This window comes from Dryobates pubescens, chromosome 24 (assembly GCF_014839835.1).
Source record: "Dryobates pubescens isolate bDryPub1 chromosome 24, bDryPub1.pri, whole genome shotgun sequence".
NCBI classification, from domain to species: domain Eukaryota; kingdom Metazoa; phylum Chordata; class Aves; order Piciformes; family Picidae; genus Dryobates; species Dryobates pubescens.
Window position 1 is genome coordinate 5,613,515 of NC_071635.1, and position 18,097 is coordinate 5,631,611.

At 37.7% G+C, this 18,097-nt stretch overlaps 1 protein-coding gene across 2 annotated transcripts; it reads left to right on the plus strand.

The window, feature by feature from the left end:
* Positions 1–896: 896 nt before the first annotated feature.
* Positions 897–17,732, plus strand: MYOZ2 (myozenin 2). 2 transcript variants are annotated; one of them, XM_009911761.2, is made up of 6 exons: positions 897–1,014; positions 1,562–1,665; positions 6,933–7,102; positions 8,909–9,038; positions 10,695–10,878; positions 17,296–17,732. In XM_009911761.2, the coding sequence occupies exons 2-6, from the start codon at positions 1,590–1,592 to the stop codon at positions 17,543–17,545; spliced, it is 810 nt and encodes a 269-aa protein (XP_009910063.1). In that variant the 5' UTR covers positions 897–1,014; positions 1,562–1,589; the 3' UTR covers positions 17,546–17,732. The 2 variants fall into 2 exon arrangements, with proteins under 2 accessions (XP_009910063.1, XP_054028521.1); XM_054172546.1 differs by lacking the exon at positions 1,562–1,665.
* The last annotated feature ends 365 nt before the right edge of the window (positions 17,733–18,097 follow it).

The following is an 18,097-nucleotide window of genomic DNA, read 5'->3' on the forward strand; positions in this document are numbered from 1 at the left end:
TGATAGTGAGGATTAAAATGAACAGCTCTTTGTGGCAGAGATATCTAGGATCTCAGAAAAAGATGTTTTGCAAAGCTAAGCTTAGGAACAGAAAGCTTGAGGCAAAAATAATGCAGCATTTTGGTTGGACAAGCAGACTTCAGGACATTGCACCAGCTAGTTCCACTGAGACTGGAGGGTAAGGGGAGAATGTTCCCTTCAGCCAGTGTTTCTTTCTGTCCAAAATTGGTTGCTGTTATAAAATACCCATGCTCTACATATCACAGATTTCTTTTATAAACTGATCCAAGTCTTCTGGAATGCCAAATATTACCAAGCTTCAAATTACTGCAGCCTTCTGTTCCAAATGCATAAAGAAAATCAAGAGATTTTGAATAAAGTTAGCAAAGCATGTGCTTGTTGAGCAAATACTCCCTACCACATATAACACTGAAAAATTACTCATTCCTTTTCAAGTACAGACTTTGCATATCAACCATCTGCCATCAACTTTAGGCATCAGCTCCCATTGAAGCACGGTTTCATCTTTCACTAAAGGATTAGCCCATGCCATTCTCATCTGATATAGTCTCATCCATCCATATATTTAACACCTTATTTTAAAATGTCTCTTTCCTAGTTATAATATTATTATTATTATTCTCAGAGGTGATGAGGAGATGATCTGTATGAATATGAGAGCAGCATTCCATTAAATCTTCCAATACTCTCTGAAGGGGATATAAACCCTCTTTGTTGTGGGTACAGTTGAATCTCTTCTGTTCTCTTCTTTCGCCAGGAAGATATGAGTGGCTGGAGTGTTTGATTCTATATATAACTAGTTGATGTCAGCTGGATGCCAATTCCTTTGAAGAGGATCAGCCCCCAGTTTGCCTCAGCATTAGGTACCATGCAGATCCAAGCACAAGGGTAGAAACCATCCTGGACCAGGCAGGTCATCCCCATACATAACTAACTCCTGAAGCTTCAACTAAGGAGTTGAGATCGCTTTTTTCTGCACACCAAAACAGTAGGGTAAGTGTATTGTTTCCTGAAATATTTTGACATTGTCTGTCCTTCAAACTGTCATATGAAGGACATTTATGTAACCTCTTGACTCTGCAACTAAAACATTGTTTATTTGTTTACTTAGGCAGAAATGCACTTTCTTTCTTTCAAGATGCCAGAGCATCTCCTTTAGTTCCTCAAAATCTTTATTTGAGATATGTCAAAATGTAACATTTCTGAAATCATAAACCAAGATGTAATTAAAATACTAGTTATGAATTTACATCTTTCAATATAATGTGTAGACGTGAGAAGGCTTAGACCACTGACACTAATTTTGATACAGAATTTATGCAGCCAATTCAAAGCCCTTTCCTTCAAATCTTCTGCCCATCAAATGTCCTAACATCTGCCTGCAAGAAGAACTGCCAGTGCATTTTTGCACCATGAGAAATGCAGCGTTTCTAAATCAGAGATAACTTCACTATTCAGCCATTCTAAGATGAAATGAATGAAAGTTGGCTGGATTGTGCAAGCTGGCTCTGCAATGTAAAAATGTGTTGTTTTTTTTCAGCAAGGAAAAATCGTATCAGAAAATCACAATGTTATCACATTCTGCCCTGGTCAAAGAGAGGAAACAAGCAGCATCAGCCATTATGGATGAAATACACAGAAATGGTATAGCGCTGAACCCAGCTTACTGTATATGCAATGTCCTCTAGTCCTCCCTAATGTACTTCTTTAATCATAGAGTTTAACTCTGTTACAGCTTTGTCTCTGGGTGTTTTGCCATAAATAATCTTGTGGGAGTATCATGCTGCCTATGGTAACTAATCCTTTTGTAGTTGCCTCTTTTCATTTGAAAGCTATTTTCAGATGAACAACTGCTGTGGAGGAATGAAGTAATCTAGCAGCTGATGTACATTCTGCTAGGATAGCCTTTCAGAATTTTACTTGGGGTTAATAACATGACTTCATTCCATCTTAAAAGGCTATCATCTGAGAAACACGCTGATCTGTATCCTCTTTTTTTGCTCTGTTTCACTCTGGGTTTTTTTCTATGAATGATAAAAAAATTGAAACAAATGTTCTATCTCTCTTCTTTCCTGTCTTTGCAACTAACAAATTTTACTAGCATTTGGCAATTCTCTCTAATGTGCAGCCACTGATTAATCTAATCTGATGAAATTTTACTTTTCTGTTGTACTGCTGAGAATGCAGACACTTAGGAGAAGGCAGTCTGATTTTCTAAAACAGGTTCTTAAAATTACACTTCTGGCGTGACAGCTTAAGGAGCAATTAACTCAGTTGGGAATGCAAATCCACTTGGCTTTCATTAGGTATGTGCTGGATGCTTCTGGAGATCCTTCCAATTCTTCCCATGAAGACTTTTTTACCACCTATGTAAAAGATACTTTTTTTATAAGTGATAAGTACCTCACAAATCTGACTTGAAAAAACAGGGAGCTCAGTTAATATTTAGAATTTATTAAAACTCTAACACTCACATAGGATAACTCTCTGAACATTAAATTCCAGTATTGGAAGTCTTTCTTGTGTTTTTTTGCTCCAAAGAATTTGGGGATTTTTTCTTCATTCTCTCACTGATCACTGTGATTGCATGAAGAGTAGGACAAAAGTCATAAGGTTTTTAGATAAAGAAGCTACAAGTTTCAGCACCAGGTCCCAGTCCTTCTGGTATTTCCATAGTGTTTTATCCTGTAACTTCTGTTCCTTAGCAAATCCCTCTTTTCTCTTTCCATTCTCCACTGCACACACAGTTAAGTCTGAAAGCCAGTCTGCCCTTACAGATTTCATAGAACTCCACTATTTTTTGGTGTTGTAAACCCATATATGACTGAAATAGCCTGTAAGAAACTCAGGGCTAAAGAACCCCAGTTGTCTTTCATATGGGTTTTGGAACCAGGTATTTCACATGGTAAATGTCCCTGAAATCATTGTAATGATTGGATAATCTGTGCTGATGTTTGGCATTTGCCTCACATAATCTGCCCTTTTTATTAGGATCAGATTATTATGATATTCATACCCATAGGCATAACAACACTTTCTACAAGTTATGTTGTGGTATGTGGCCACTGAAGGCAGTATTACCTCTTTAAGGGTACATCTACTTTTGCATCTTCTTTGGATGCCTGGGATTTTTAAATATTAAAAAAATACGAAATTCCATGAACTAGGTTTGAAAAGAGTAAACTCACAGCTGTACAAGCTCAGTGAAATGAGTTAAGAAACAGAAGGATAACCAAAGATGTAACCACAAAAATATATGCTGCTTCTCTGGGACCAAATCTGAACCAAGGAGAAATCTGGTTATAAATGGCTAATTTCTGCTCTATTATTTTTTTACAGTTTATTTTTTCCCTAATTCTTAATTCAACAAGCTTAACCTGAGATCTGGAAAGGCAACTGCTGCCTTTTCAGGTTTTGCATTGCTTTTAGTTGTGATGGTCCTGCACCTGGCAGCCATGTAGAACAAAAGTACTGTTCCAACCAGTTTCATGGACCCACAAAACTCTCAACTGTTAACAGAGGTAGACAATAACAGAAGATGGGTGTGCCTCACAGAAAGCAAGACTACCTCGCTACTATTTTAGCCCTATCTTATTATAATGCATTCAGGTAAACAATCTCACAATCATTGTTTAAATGCTATTCATAGCAGAAACAGGTGTTGATAAGATACAAAATCAGCCATGTTTTCACCATTGTCTCAAAGATTACCAGTCATACGGTAAGACTGATAATGACTGGAAGTTTTTAAGGCAGGCTGGATGTGACTCTGGGCAACCTGATCTAGTGGAAAGTGTCACTGCCCAAGCAGAAGGGTTGGAACTAGATAATCCTTGAGGTCCCTTCCAACCCTGACAATTCTGTGATTCTGTGACTGAAAGCCCCATCTCCTGCTGGCTTGTGGGACATAACTGGGTTTGAGAGAAGTTCAACATGTCATAAAATGCTGCAGAAACAAGTACTAGCTATAAACACTCCTATGGTTTCAAAGCAGAAGCTTAAGTCCGTGTACAGATATTGTGGCCTCCTCGATCCCTTGGTTTTTCACTGGCAGACTTGGATTAATCATAACATTTCTAAGGTTACTTGGCAGAGGTAAACATATGTAAATATTTATGTATAAGGAAAATCTTGGAGTTCATCAGGTTAGCCTTCAATTACACTCAAATCTCATGTCCAGTTCTATCCTAGTTCTTAAATGCATTCTTCACTAGCTACATGATTAACTTTCACTTTATATTTAGAAAAGTCTTATTTCTGATGCTACAACAAACATATTATCTGATACTCATTATTAAAATTTATAATCCAGATTAAGGTATTTAGAAGACTGTAAACTGGGAGATTAAAGAAGGATTAGCCACTGAATGCAGAAGGAACTAGATCAATCATTTGAACCACAGTCCTTTATGATTTTAAACAAAAGACAGGAAATACTTGGCAAGAACAAATTAAGAAACAAAGCTAAAAGGTTAACACTAGGGTTAAACTATGAGTTAAACTTCCAGTATTCCTTTACAGTGTCTCTTTCTATCATCCTCTAAATGTCCTCCTTTTCTCATCCCTCTTCACCTTTTTCCGAGCTGACACTGAAACAATCCTTAGACACATCATAAAACTAGACAGATGATTAGATGTTAGTTGGCAAGGGATTCAGATGAACTTCACACTTACATTTTTGGGATGCTGCCTGGATACACAGTAGTACACAACTGTGGGTTACAAAGTACCTTGGAGCCTTCAGTTAACATTAACAAGAACAGTATGTATGTAAGGGAACAGCAAGGCCCAAAATAGATAACATCCAGCATGTTCCAGATGAACAGAGTTGTTTGGACAGAGATCTGCAGCCATCTTGGCACCCCAGCCTCTAAGGATGTACATACTGCCCACTCTGTATACAAAGAAGAAAAGCTTTTTCGACATGACAATGTTGCTGATTTAAGGGACAGATTTCTTACTAACATAAACCCATCCAACAGTCTGTACCCCTCCAGCAATGTGGCAAAATGATACAATCAAGATATGACTTGGCCAAATTTCAGGCCACAGGCCAATAACTAGTGCACTTATCTCAACCAGAGAGCCAAAACCCCGCCACTATCTCTCACTGATATGGCTACAGTGGGCAAGCTGAGTCATTTTCTTCCATTTTAAGAACTCCCTGTTTTGTTGTGTTCCCTCTTAAATAACAGGAGGTTGTTAGGATTCTTTGCACACTATTTTTAAAGCAGAAGTGCATGCCCCAGCTCACTACAGTTAGCTTGCTCCAGTTAAATCTATTGCAAACATTCAGTTGAAGTCAACACGAACACAAGTGGACCAACAGTGATGCACTCCAGGGCCCACAGACTTCTTTGATTTACTACACAGAAAACTCTTGTCTATACAGGTTCAACTAAATATTTAATATACCTGTTTCAATTAAGCTTTCCTATATGTCAGCAAATCTCATTGCTTTTCCAACACAGAGTTACTAGGAGACATATGCCATGTTGAACATACCATTTACTCAAAAAGAAGTTCTGCATATGCAGTATTAACACTTAATATCACATACATTCTACACTTAATGCACGTGCAATGTTTATTTTGAACTGGGTTTCCTACATGTATATTTTTATTTCAATGCATTAAAATAGATGCCAACATTCAGAATTTTAGACTATAAGAATACATGAGGAATAGAATGTCTTATTATTAAAGAAATAACAGAAAGTGACTTTGAACAAGTGGATCAAAGAAACGTACTAGACCAAAGCATCTTCCTATTTTTCCTCCTGAGGTTTATGAACAACTGATGAAAACAACTCTAATAAAATGATAAATATTATAGTAACTGCAATAGGAATTATTACCTTTAAAATTCTGGGTTTACTACATGACCCAATTATTGTTAGTTTTGTTAAACTGTACAACCTAAGAAGAAGAAATGAACTGGTAGAAAATGGTTTGTTCAATGTTGAAGCTACTGTATTCTGAGGCATAAGCTTTATCTGTAGGTTGAGGATGTCTAGTGAGCAATGAACAGCTTGGTCCTTGACACCAGCATCCCAGCATTCCAGAAGATTACCACAAAGATGACCAGAAGGTTTTCTGGCATTCAGAGCTCTCCCTTTGAAGTCCAAATTGATCTCCCCTTTCCCTTCTTAAGCATCTTCATTTTCAAAATCCCCAAGGTCACTAAAGACAAAGATGAAATTTTCCCCAAGTAGTGAATAAAGTAATATTGCAGCTAATAATTCCATTTTTCTTGGAGAAAATTAAAGCCAAAACGTTTTAAACTTATCAGTTCCTGGAAGCATGTTGTAATTCTTTATTTGGGCTCTCATTTTCAACACCTTGAGCTTTACTTTGAAACCTTCTTTAAAAATAGTTTTAAAATACCATGTAACAGAGACTTTCTATTGCAAACTTGTCTTAAATTACAAAACATGCCCTGGAGTTCAAAAGCAAGTAGAATATTAAAGAATAATTGGAAATAAAATATTTAGAAGCAATAAGAAACTGCTTTAAAAGGGTTTACCTGCTCATCTCTCCAATGCAGGACATAGAAAGTTAACTGGAGGTTTGATGTGTGAACCCTGGAGCGTTCCTGGTTTCAGCAGAAGCCAGTTTTAACCAGTCTGCTATGATTGGTGTTGTGTAGGATATTATTTTGATAAGCTGAACGCCATTCAACTGAAATAACTTTGGAGCTTGAATTGTTAAGCATCTGCATAGAGACAGGTCTGTCATGCTCAATACTCTGCTCCAAAACTTTGGAAGAATGATTAATTACTCTAACACAATGTGAAGATATGCTGCGTTAGATAAGTGTGCATTAGCCTGCTGTTGGATGTCAGGTACAGGGTATGCAACATCAGGCAATTAAGAAAAACAGAGGTATGTATTTATCCATTGTATTGCAGTTTCGCCCAGCTTAGACCTTGGGAAAAAAGTCAGCACCCCCAGAGACATCATGGTAGAGGAACTGTCAACACTCAGCAACAGGGGAGCAAGACTCTTCAAGAGACGTCAGCGGAGATCTGACAAATACACATATGAAAATTCTCATTATATAGCAAACAAGCCAAGAATTGTGAGTATTTCATTTCCAGTCTCCAAAATATTTTTGTTCCCTTCTCGAAGAAGGAATTCTCTGTGTTTGACGGTTGTAAAGGTAAACACATCTGTAATTATGTGGCTTTTAGATTTCCCAGAGACAAAATCAACTTTACTCAGGAAGAAAAGTATATCTTCACATCTTGTGTCAGAAGAAAAGCGTGAGGGGGTTGTTTTGTTTTGGTTTGGTTTGGTTTTTTAATGGTGCTGATATTTCAAATTTCTTTGGCCACTTACTCAACAGAAAATAAATTACAAGGAATCAGTTGGGATCAAGTCAGAGTTTGATAAATCTGCACAAAAGAAATCCCATATAGAAAAGCTGAATAACTCTACCAAACACCCAAAACTATTATTAGAGCACTATTATTTAGAAGCCTATATATGAATACTGTTCTCCTGCGCCCATATTCAGAAGCCTATACATGAGTACTGTTCTCCCTCTTGACCATTAGAAGCTGCAGAGATAAACTGTGAGCACAACGCTACCAATCTTGTCAGATTTTCTGTTTCCAGTACCACGCTTTTGCTGTGAAGTCTGACAGATCAGTTCCCTTCTAGTCTGCTTCCCACAAGCAGACATAGAGCACACATGCTGGCAGTCAGTATGACATTCTGACATGCGAATGCATGATGCCTCTTTGCTTTCTGTTCCACTCCCATAAATGCTTATTTAGCCACCCCTGACATTGTCTTCATCATCTTTATGGTTCTGCCTGCCAAAAGTCCTTCTGACATACTTCAGGACGGGTAGAAAATATTTTGACTTGATCTTTTGTTCTTTCAAGTTTAAAGAAGTATTATTTGTTTGTTCTCCTACTTTAAGAAACCAGTCTATATTTAAATTGCTTTTAGCCTATGTGTCATAGCTAAAATAAGATTCTGACTTCTTATGAGACTAATTCTATATTTATGTAACAATGATTAAGCCTTTGGATGTTTCCTTAGAACTGTTGACCTGATAGGAGGGTGGAAAATAACAGAATATCATGAGTCTCCAGAACGTGACCTGCACTGAAGTTGTTATTTCTATTACAAATAAAGGAAAAGAAAATCCCAAACAAAAGTAGTTCAATAAATGCAGGGAATTTTCAACAGATACAGGAAGAGACGCTTTGAAGAATCAGTGCTTTGAAACTCAAAGAGCTCAAACTTGCCATGTTTCTGGAATCTTTGGGTAGCAAGCGTGCTCTGTCCGGTATATAACAGCTTCTAGCACCCAGTGATCCAAGGGACACGTTTCATAGGCCCTGCTGCCAAAGCGCCCAGATCTACTCTTTGCTGTAAACCACACAGCCCAGGAGCCCAGGTGCCCAGGTAGATTTTGTGATGACTAGTGTAAGCAGCAGATGGGATGAACCCCCTTCATAGACTGCATGTCAATATTGAAATACCCCCACCCTTAGGAAAAGGTCAGATAACTTAGCAGGATAGTTATAAGGCTTCAGGAGTCATCTATAGATCCCAACACCTCCAATCCACTCAATAAAGCATTCACACCCTGTAATGAAGATGCACAATTGTGCTGGGCTATCATTTGTAACACCAAAAAATAAGTTGTTTTTCCTTACACAGCCACTGTAAGAGAGCTGTGGCTAGCAGCCAGAGAATCCTGGGGCTGCTATCTGGCACTCGGAGCACCAGACCGCAGGACAGGATGTCTTCAGATAGGGTATCCTGGGTCTCAGATCTGGGCTGTAAAGCAGAATATCACTACAACTCTCAGAGGGAATCACAGAGCCTTTTTTTGTTGTGCTGTCAATATTTCTCTATTTGGATGCAGCGTGGAGAAACCATGCAGAGTGTTAAAATGGATGGCCTCAGCGTGGACGGAATTCCCCAGCATGCCCCAATGACACCTCCTAATACACCTGATCCCCGGAGCCCACCACACCCTGACAACATTGCCCCAGGTAATACATGAGTTTAGACATATTAAATGTATTTAGTTCTCATTTCACATCAGAGGAAGGGTCTCTTTATAGAACAACAATTTGAGTAGAAACAATAAATTTGAGTCAGATAACAGAATCTCCCACAGAAATGTAAAGTGGTTTCTCTTCATTTTTAATGATTTGATATGCCTTTGTACTAATTCTCCCCAAACTGAAAACATAGACTAGTATGAGAATAGACTACTCCTGTATCTATTGGTTTTATAAACATGGAGAAACAGATCCTCAGATTTAAAACCAAATTAGCATACTGATTTTAGTTTGTTTCTAATATGCAACACACTGCTCAAGATTCTGAATGTTATCTATTGTAGTTTAATTAATTAGCCATAAATGCAAGCCTGAAGTCTCTGTGAGTTTTGCTAAAAAACCATCGCAGAAGAGTAACTTGAAAAGGGATTTGCCTCTGGCTACATAAACTGTTCTTTTTTAAGTCCTTAACTGTGAGGGCACTGTTGTCTTTATTTAAAGCAGTCAGCTACAAGAAGGCCTTAGTTTGTATTCTTTAAAGCCAAGAGAAAGCTAATTTGTTTTAACTAATTTATTCAGTGATATAGCCCTTCTTCCTGTTTATGAATTATCCATGAGCAGGCTGGGGGTTTTCACAAATTCATTCTTTGTTCAGAATTACTCAATGCATGTTTTGTGCAGACCTTTTCTTGTCTATGTAAACTAGGTCAATGCTACTCCGTTAGTGACTGCTAAGACTCTCTGCCTCCATTGGTCACATACAATGCAAACAGAGGTAATTTCCATTGCTGGGACATGATAGAAATCTTCAAGCCTTTCTTTAGGCAAAATGGTCTGGTAAAAGGAGTAGATATTAAACCACAGTGGGGTTGAAGCATATAGAAGGAAATGGTATTAATTTAAAGAGCTAGATATAGTTGAAGGGCAAAAGAGTAGTGTAGATTACCCTTGGATTTCAAATATTCATGTAACTCATATAACTGGTTAATCACTTCCTGGTTTAACACAATATTTATTCCTGCCATATTGCACTTGGCTGTAAAAGAAATCACACTGAGCATGGAATTTAATTAATAAAATTCTGAACAGAGGCTGATCCCCATATGATTAGGGAGAGAAAACAACTGATTCTTCACTTTTTCAGATGATGAAAAAGACCACAGAACCAAGTAGGTAGGATATATTAAAATATCTAAGGCAGAGGCAAAGACAAAAACTCCACTGTACTGAATGTGATCCTAACTCCTTTTAATACTTTTTTGAAAATTTCACCCATAGACTATAGAATTATCTTAGTCTTTAACCAAGAGGATGGTTTTAAAATATTTTTATTAATTCAGCCCAGAGTGTGTAGATCTAGTTTCAAACAAATGCTCATAATGATAGAAACAAATTTATATAAAACTAGAATAAACTTAGCCTCAAAATAGGGTGGAATACTTTGAGGCAATTATATAAAAGGCCACGAATTCTCCCTGCCAGCTTTCTGTTTCTGGGTAGCTTTGGCCAGGTGACTTGATCCAATTGTTCATTTTGCCTTACTATGAAATGACGGTGTGTTACTCCCTAGTTACACAGGGCAGTGGTGAGGAAGCAGAAACAGCAAAGTAAAATTAAAATGGTTTTGTCTTGACCACCCTGCAGGATATTCTGGACCACTGAAGGAAATTCCTCCTGAAAAGTTCAACACTACTTCCGTGCCAAAGTATTATCAGTCTCCCTGGATAGAAGCCATTAGGGATGACCCAGAGCTACTGGAAGCTTTATATCCTAAACTTTTTAAACCTGAAGCAAAGCCAGAACTGCCTGACTACAGGAGCTTTAACAGGTAATTCTGAATGGTCACGGAATTTTACAGTGTAGAGAAAAATTACTATGAAATGAAACCTTTCTACCAGCTGTAAAAAAAACTACCACCTGTGTTTGCAAGTCTATGCATAAACATGAACATGCACCTAGATCACAAGTGGCAAACAGGAGCATCAAGGAGGAAATTAGTCTCTTGCTAAGGTATGGAACCAAAATTAAACTGTAGAAACAGGAATGTAAGATGAACTGTTGAAAACATTCAAAGAAGGAAAGAAACAAATTATCAGAATCCAGCACACTCAATAAATGGGAAACATGGACTATGGCAATGCTTCCTTCTTTTTGTTTAAATACAACCCACATGGCTTGGCATTCAGGTAATGACAGTCCAATGAACTTTATCCCTCAACCTATCCCTCACACCAAATAGTTAGCAGCTTGAATATTTTTTTGCATTCACTATTTTTCTATCTTCAATGACCTTTGGTAAAAGTTTTAATGGAGAAAACACTACAAGCAGACTTAAACCCCATTTAAAGTAGAATGGGATTTGAGAGTGACTTAGTCACATATTATTTACATATTAATTTACATATATGAAGATTTTCAGCAGAACCTCCAGATATATTAGGACAATATTAGGGTATGAACTATTTTGGAAGTTTTGAAACACTTTCTTACTGATGTGTTTTGCTTTCAGTAATACCATTCACATTATCTTTATTTATTGAAGTATTAGCCAATTTTCCTCTAAATAACTCCTGCTGAGTGCCAGAGAGTTAAGCCTGACCAAAACCCTTCCTCAAAACCAGAGAGAACTCTGTTAAAAAAGAAAATGGCTCATGACAATATAAACTTAGCGAGACACACCTCAAACATCACTTCTGTTCCTACCCTTGAGGTGGGCCTCAACTATGAGTGTAAGGACTAACAAATTACACAATTCTACATCAAAAGTGGCACTGCAGACATTACTCTTAGTTCCTACAGCACTGTACATTGCCATGTTAATAATTAAGTCTGTGTGGCACAGCCTTCTCAGCAGACAAAATAGCAAATACAAGTCAGAGAGTTGTGCCACAGCTGCTAACACTGGAACAGTAGCAGCACAGTTTATGTACTATGGTTATTGTTACCAAAAAACCCACCCCAAACCCAAACAACAAAACCCATCAAAGATATATATACATGGAACAGAGACAGAATCAGTTCTACCTCTCACAAGAGAGATTCTGAGTCCAGCATATGAGCTGTTACTGTGAAAGACAATATCAGAGATGACACAGAGGCTCCATTAACAGGGAAATAGTATCTGATGTATCTTGAGATGATATCTGGTGGCTTCTTCATGGATTTTTAGCTGCTCTATTGTCCCATATTCTGTTAGTTGTACTATTTACAACAATAACTGCTTTGATTTATTTCTATGTATATTTTCTCTTTGTATGACATGGCAAAACTGTAGCTCAGCACAGTCCAAATTTCTTGCAGATGAGGGCATGCATAAAGGAGAGGTTAATATTCTCCCTGACATAAAAATCTACATCAGGCACATACACCCAGATCTAGACTGTGAAATTGGTAAATTCAAAACACAAAGCATACAAGTACAATCCACCACAACTCTCATTCTCACCGAAAAAATTCACATCCAGAAGAAAATTAATGGATGCTTAGTGGATCCAGAAAAGCTGTTACATGCAATACACCCAGATTTATGGTTTCTAGCACGAGGAAAGATCCAAAAAGATATTGAGAATGTGCAATATTGAACTTTAAGATACTAGCCTCTTGGAGAGAATTTTACATCCATGACTTATGTGTTTACACTCCTAAAAATGCATGAGAGTGCAGCGTGAGATAATGGGATTCAGAACAGACAGCACACCTCATGCCAAACTAACCAACAGAAATCATTACAGAGAAGACTAAACGTAACTTAGATTTCTCTTTGCTAACGCCATCAGCACCTAATTCTGTCTATACATGAGCAGTAATGTCCACTCTTACCAAGAGATGCTCTCAGACTGTTGAGAATCCAAATCATTTACAGAACATCTCTGGTCACAGACATACTGTTATTTAACACAGAGATTCAACAGCCACGAATTTTGAGTGCCTTGATATGCTATTTTGCTTAAAACTTGCTGCAATAGCATATTATCTATGTTTTCAAGCATCAAAGTTTAGGCAAAAGATCATTAATTAGAGAATCACAAATGGAACTGCTGTGAGATAGGTGCAGCTAAGATAAGGCAGATCTGAGCATTTGAATAGAGAAGTCATTAGGTGTCTCAGGAGTTTAGCAGCCTATGGGCTTTGCACATAAGGTGAGATATCTCTTTGGACTTCTGTGTCTAGATTCTACTAAGTTATTCTGTGCATCTAGGTCACAGCATCCTTGACTTCTTTAATTGCAGCTTTGAGAAAGAAAGCAAATGCTACTGTATTAAACAAAGTGTGATATAATGGCACCCCTTTGTTATCACTGAGGGTTTCAATCAAGGCTTTCTATCATGCTTCACCATTCACTAAAGTGCCATTATGTTTGTTCTCCTGCAAAACACTGGTACAGTCATTATTAGTCAGGAAGGGGTGTGATTAACAGTAAGTGTGATGCACAGGACTCCCAAAGGAAATGGGCCTGAGATTCTTCCCAGTTCACAGTGGTATCTGTTAAAACAGCACTCAGACTTTACAGGCCATATTCAAGTTCCTTCCAGCTTCCCCTGTTACACAACAAACTAAAAACATCACAACTTCAGTAGCTAGGGTTGTCTGAGGTGTTGGAACAGATGCACATATGCATGGCTTAAAAGTATATTCAAAGTATATTCAGCACTAAACTGCATCAGACTTTTGCAGCTGCCAGCAATGAAGTGGCTCCTCTGAACTCTGCAGCAGTGTTGTTTTTATAACAGTAGCAGAATCAGAACTAGGGAATTCATAGAGGTTTTAGTTGGTGTCTAGCAGGCATTTTATGCTGCAGTAATCTTGCGATGCTGGCAGGTCAGTGAGGGAAAAACAAGTGCAACAAATGTCAGACACATTTGCCTTCTGAGGCAGGGCTTTGTGACACAGCCAGCAATAGTTTAACAGCACTAGACAGAGTGCATGATCAGAGAAACTGAGTATGGAGTATCTCTTAACAGTCTGTTCAGGCCAGGCTATCCTTCCTCCTTCTGGGACAGAGCCATGCCATTTGATTTTTTTCTTGGAGATTAATTCCTACTGGGATTAAAGAGCTAGTTACTGGTGAAAAATTTCTTGCCTCCTTTGCCAGTATGGAAGAACCTAGTAATCATCTGTGGGCAAGAGAGCGTGAATCTACATTTGTTGAGCAGTTTGTAATATTAATTAAATGAGTACCTTTATTTCATCTGCTTTCTTGGAGCTGGACAAAATGTCAAACGTAGGATTATGAGTAACATACAAAGCACTACATCTTACTCACACAAGACAAGCAAGTCTGACAAGTTCTTCCTCTCCTACCAGATAAATTCTTGCTTAACTTTCTCAATTCCCAAAGACTACTGTTTCAAAAGCACTACAGGAATCCAGTCCATCTGGACTGGGCTCTGGTTTTATTGATTAATTGGAAAAATGCTGCGATCTGGATCCTCAAAGGACCTTTGGGTGCTAACTTGAAGTGATGTGAGGTTAGTGCAAACTGGGTGCTTAGCCAGTTCCTTAGCACCTAAATACCTCTGAGCATTTTTCAGGGTCAGGTTCTTTGCTTCTATGTCTCCTTTTTGCATGTAATTAGCAATAAGCAGAATGTTTGAAGAATGAAATGTGAAACTCACTTTTGGTTTTTTTGTAATTATGTTATTGAAGGTGATAATCTTATACAGTTAAAACATATTTTCAGACATATCAGCAACAAGTAGTCTCCTGTGTTGTGACAAGATAATGTTCAATAAGTAAGACTGCAAGGAAAAAAAGAAAGAAAAAAAAAAAAAAGAAGAGAAGCCCTGCTAAAACAACAGCTAAAAATGAATGTGATTGAGCCTGCTATCGTTAAATTATGCAGCTACTTTTTAGGAATATGCAAAGTGAATATTAAACAATCTCTTACACTTCCTGTTGCCACTTCCTATGACTCTGAACCAGCGTTTCCACCCTTGTTATGAGCAATGACTACTGGAATTTGTTACACATGAGTTTCAGGCTTCCATACAATGAGTCAGACCTCAAGTGATACAGTTGATGTGTGCATAACACGGGCCATTACAACACCATGTTGTCAGACAAGTTGCTGCTCACAAAAATACACTGCGGCCCTAAAAGAAAATGAACATCTATTACCCAATTACTGTACTCTCCTTTATATCATCCTGTGCTCTGCCTAGCATGCAGGAATGCATCATTCTCTGAGGTCAGGCATTGTATAGGAACTACATGGGTTTTTTTCCCAGATAGATATTTGAATATCCATGAAATGCCCTCCTGTTTGTGTTACCTACACAAACTTACTGTATTTCAAATCCAAAAATACTACAAAGAGGAAGTTTTACACTAGAACTGGTTAGCATTTTATCATCAATGTCCTGCTCAATTATCCCTTGAACTTACATATTGATGAGAATTAAATATTACAGCAATGTGAGAATGTGTATCTTAATTAGAGCAGCAATTAAAACAATCTTTATTATCCTGTAAGATGTAGATCACTACATTCACTTTGTGGCAATTACCAAGCAATTATTTTTAATCAGTATCATACAGTATCCAATTTGACATTGTGACCTAGAAGACAATTTCACAAGAAAAGCTTGACACCACAGGCATGTTGTATAAAGAATTTCCTTTGACCTCAAGAGAGTTTAATGCCTGGACTGTCTGCTGCTGCAAAATCTTGTCTCATCTTCATTTGAGAAACAGTTTCAGAGCTTAATCCAAAACAGTGCTCTTCTCTCAGTAAACATGCATGCCCAGAAGCCTCATGATTTTTGTATCTTACAGGATTGACCCTTTGGAGTCAGCACCAACTCTCCTTCAGTAAATGCTGCTCATAGTGAAGTTCAATGAATTATCTTTGTAATGACACAGCAGTTTCATTTCTTTTAGGTCAGGGATGCATTTTCCTGAATTAATCTCTTCTTTTGTGTGTGTGTGTGTGTGTATTTAATTCTCCTGAGGTTTTGTATTATCTATAGCTATCTTGCTGAAAATCCTAACCAGATCTTCAAATTATGTCTCTTACTTTCTGTTGGTATTAATTTCTCTAGGCCTCTGCTGTAATATCTGGAGCCACTGGAAATACCTACCAGCAGAGCTCTCATTTTTTATCACACACACAAAACCTGGTGAAATTCTATTTCACTTTCTCTTGGCAATATGTATCTAGCTTTGCAGAAACCTGGTGCTCAGGTAGCCTAAAAATCTGACACTTTAAACAGGCAAAGTTATGCAGCTGATCAAAATGCAGAGCACATACAATGTGCTGTTTGTTCACATTTGCTTATACAAAGGAGTCTGGAAAAATGACTAAAAAAACCTGAGGTTGTTTATTTTTTCAGCCCAGAAACATGTAAATACAGAAGAATCATGGGAGGTATCTAGAAATACTGTTGTTTTAAAATATTTGCCAATGTATGAAAGAGTTTTTTAGTTTCTGGGGCTTATTGCCTGAGGGGACATTTACATTTAAGTAACATGAAAAATACTAGCCAAAGACTAGGCCAGTACCAGCCAGTGTTTCAAGGTTTCCTTACATAAACATTTTCTTCAGAAACAAAACTGGAGTACAAAGTCCTCACCCATTTTCCTTTCCTTTCCTTTCCAGAGCCTGTTGTGTTTGGCTGTTCCTTTCTGCTTCACACTAGGCTTTACTGCCTCCTCACTTGTATTGCTACAGTTGTTTGAACACAGTGATATAAACCAGATTGCTGAAATAATGTGGATTTTAAAATGCTCCTTTGTTTTGAAGGGTCTTTGTTTAACCCAGATCACATAAGTGATCCAAGTTTATAGCACAACCCACATACATTCTAACTGGTACAATATGGTGCTGAAATACAGTGCAGTGGGAGGAACAAGCAACTAGGGACAGGAGAAAATGGGGTGAGAACTTCCTAAACTAATTACTTGTTAGAGTAAATGTGCTGAACTGAGTTTTCAGACTTAGCACCAACAAAATAAGTTTAGTAACTATGACTCACCAATGACAAAGTTTTCCTGCAACACCTTTTCCCCTTGGCTTTTCTGATCATTTGAATTGACAAAGTCTGAAGGCTTTACCTATGGGAAAATAAATATGATTTTAAAGAGAATTTCCTAGAAAAATAGAATATTTTCCCAAAAGCTTGAAAATGTATACAAGAAACTGTACCAAATCTGTGTTATTAAAATATTTTCTATTCTTTTCAGCTCCTGGAAGGAAAACAGGCATTTTTAATATCGCATTTTACTTTTATTTCTCTAATATCTACAGAGTTGCCACTCCCTTTGGTGGTTTTGAGAAAGCATCAAAGCTGGTTAAATTCAAGGTACCAGACTTTAATCTACTGATGCTAAATGATCCCAGATTCATGATCCTTGCAAACCCTCTTGCTACCAGAAGATCCTTCAATAGGACTCCTAAAGGATGGACATCAGAGAATATTCCTGTAGTGTTCATTCAGCCTTCAGATTCCGTTCAGCCCTCAGATTCCAACAATGTTCCAGAAACAGAGGATCTGTGAGAGAAGCTGCACTCTGCATCATACAAAATACTGAATGCTGCACATCCATGTATTTTTGGTCCAAATATTACTAAAGGCTACTGACAATGCTTTTCCTTGGCAGCTGGGGTACAAATAATAATGCCTGATGCAGTGTCTCTTTTCTGGCACACAGTTTCACCTGTAAACACACTATAAATAAAGCAATTTGGCAGATGTAGCTGATCTATTTTCTGTTTGTGTTTGTATGTCTCATTTTCCTGCTTTTATTTCCTAAAATTGTTGCTTGTCATTTAAAAGCAAGTGTATCAAGGAAAAGAAAAAAGAGACACTACTATCAAAATACTACTATTTGATTTCCTAGGTATACTGATTATGGTAAAACAACCAAGAAACAGCACAACAGTCCACTCAGCACACTCCAAGTACTGCTTGCTCGAGATAAGTTCTGACAAATCAACCTTTTTTTCCCAACCCTGCTTTCAGCCAAAGCTAAGAATTAAGTGATTACTTTAGTGACAGCAAGTTTAGAGCCTTTTCCTCCTTTGTGACACTTACTCAGCTTTAATTATG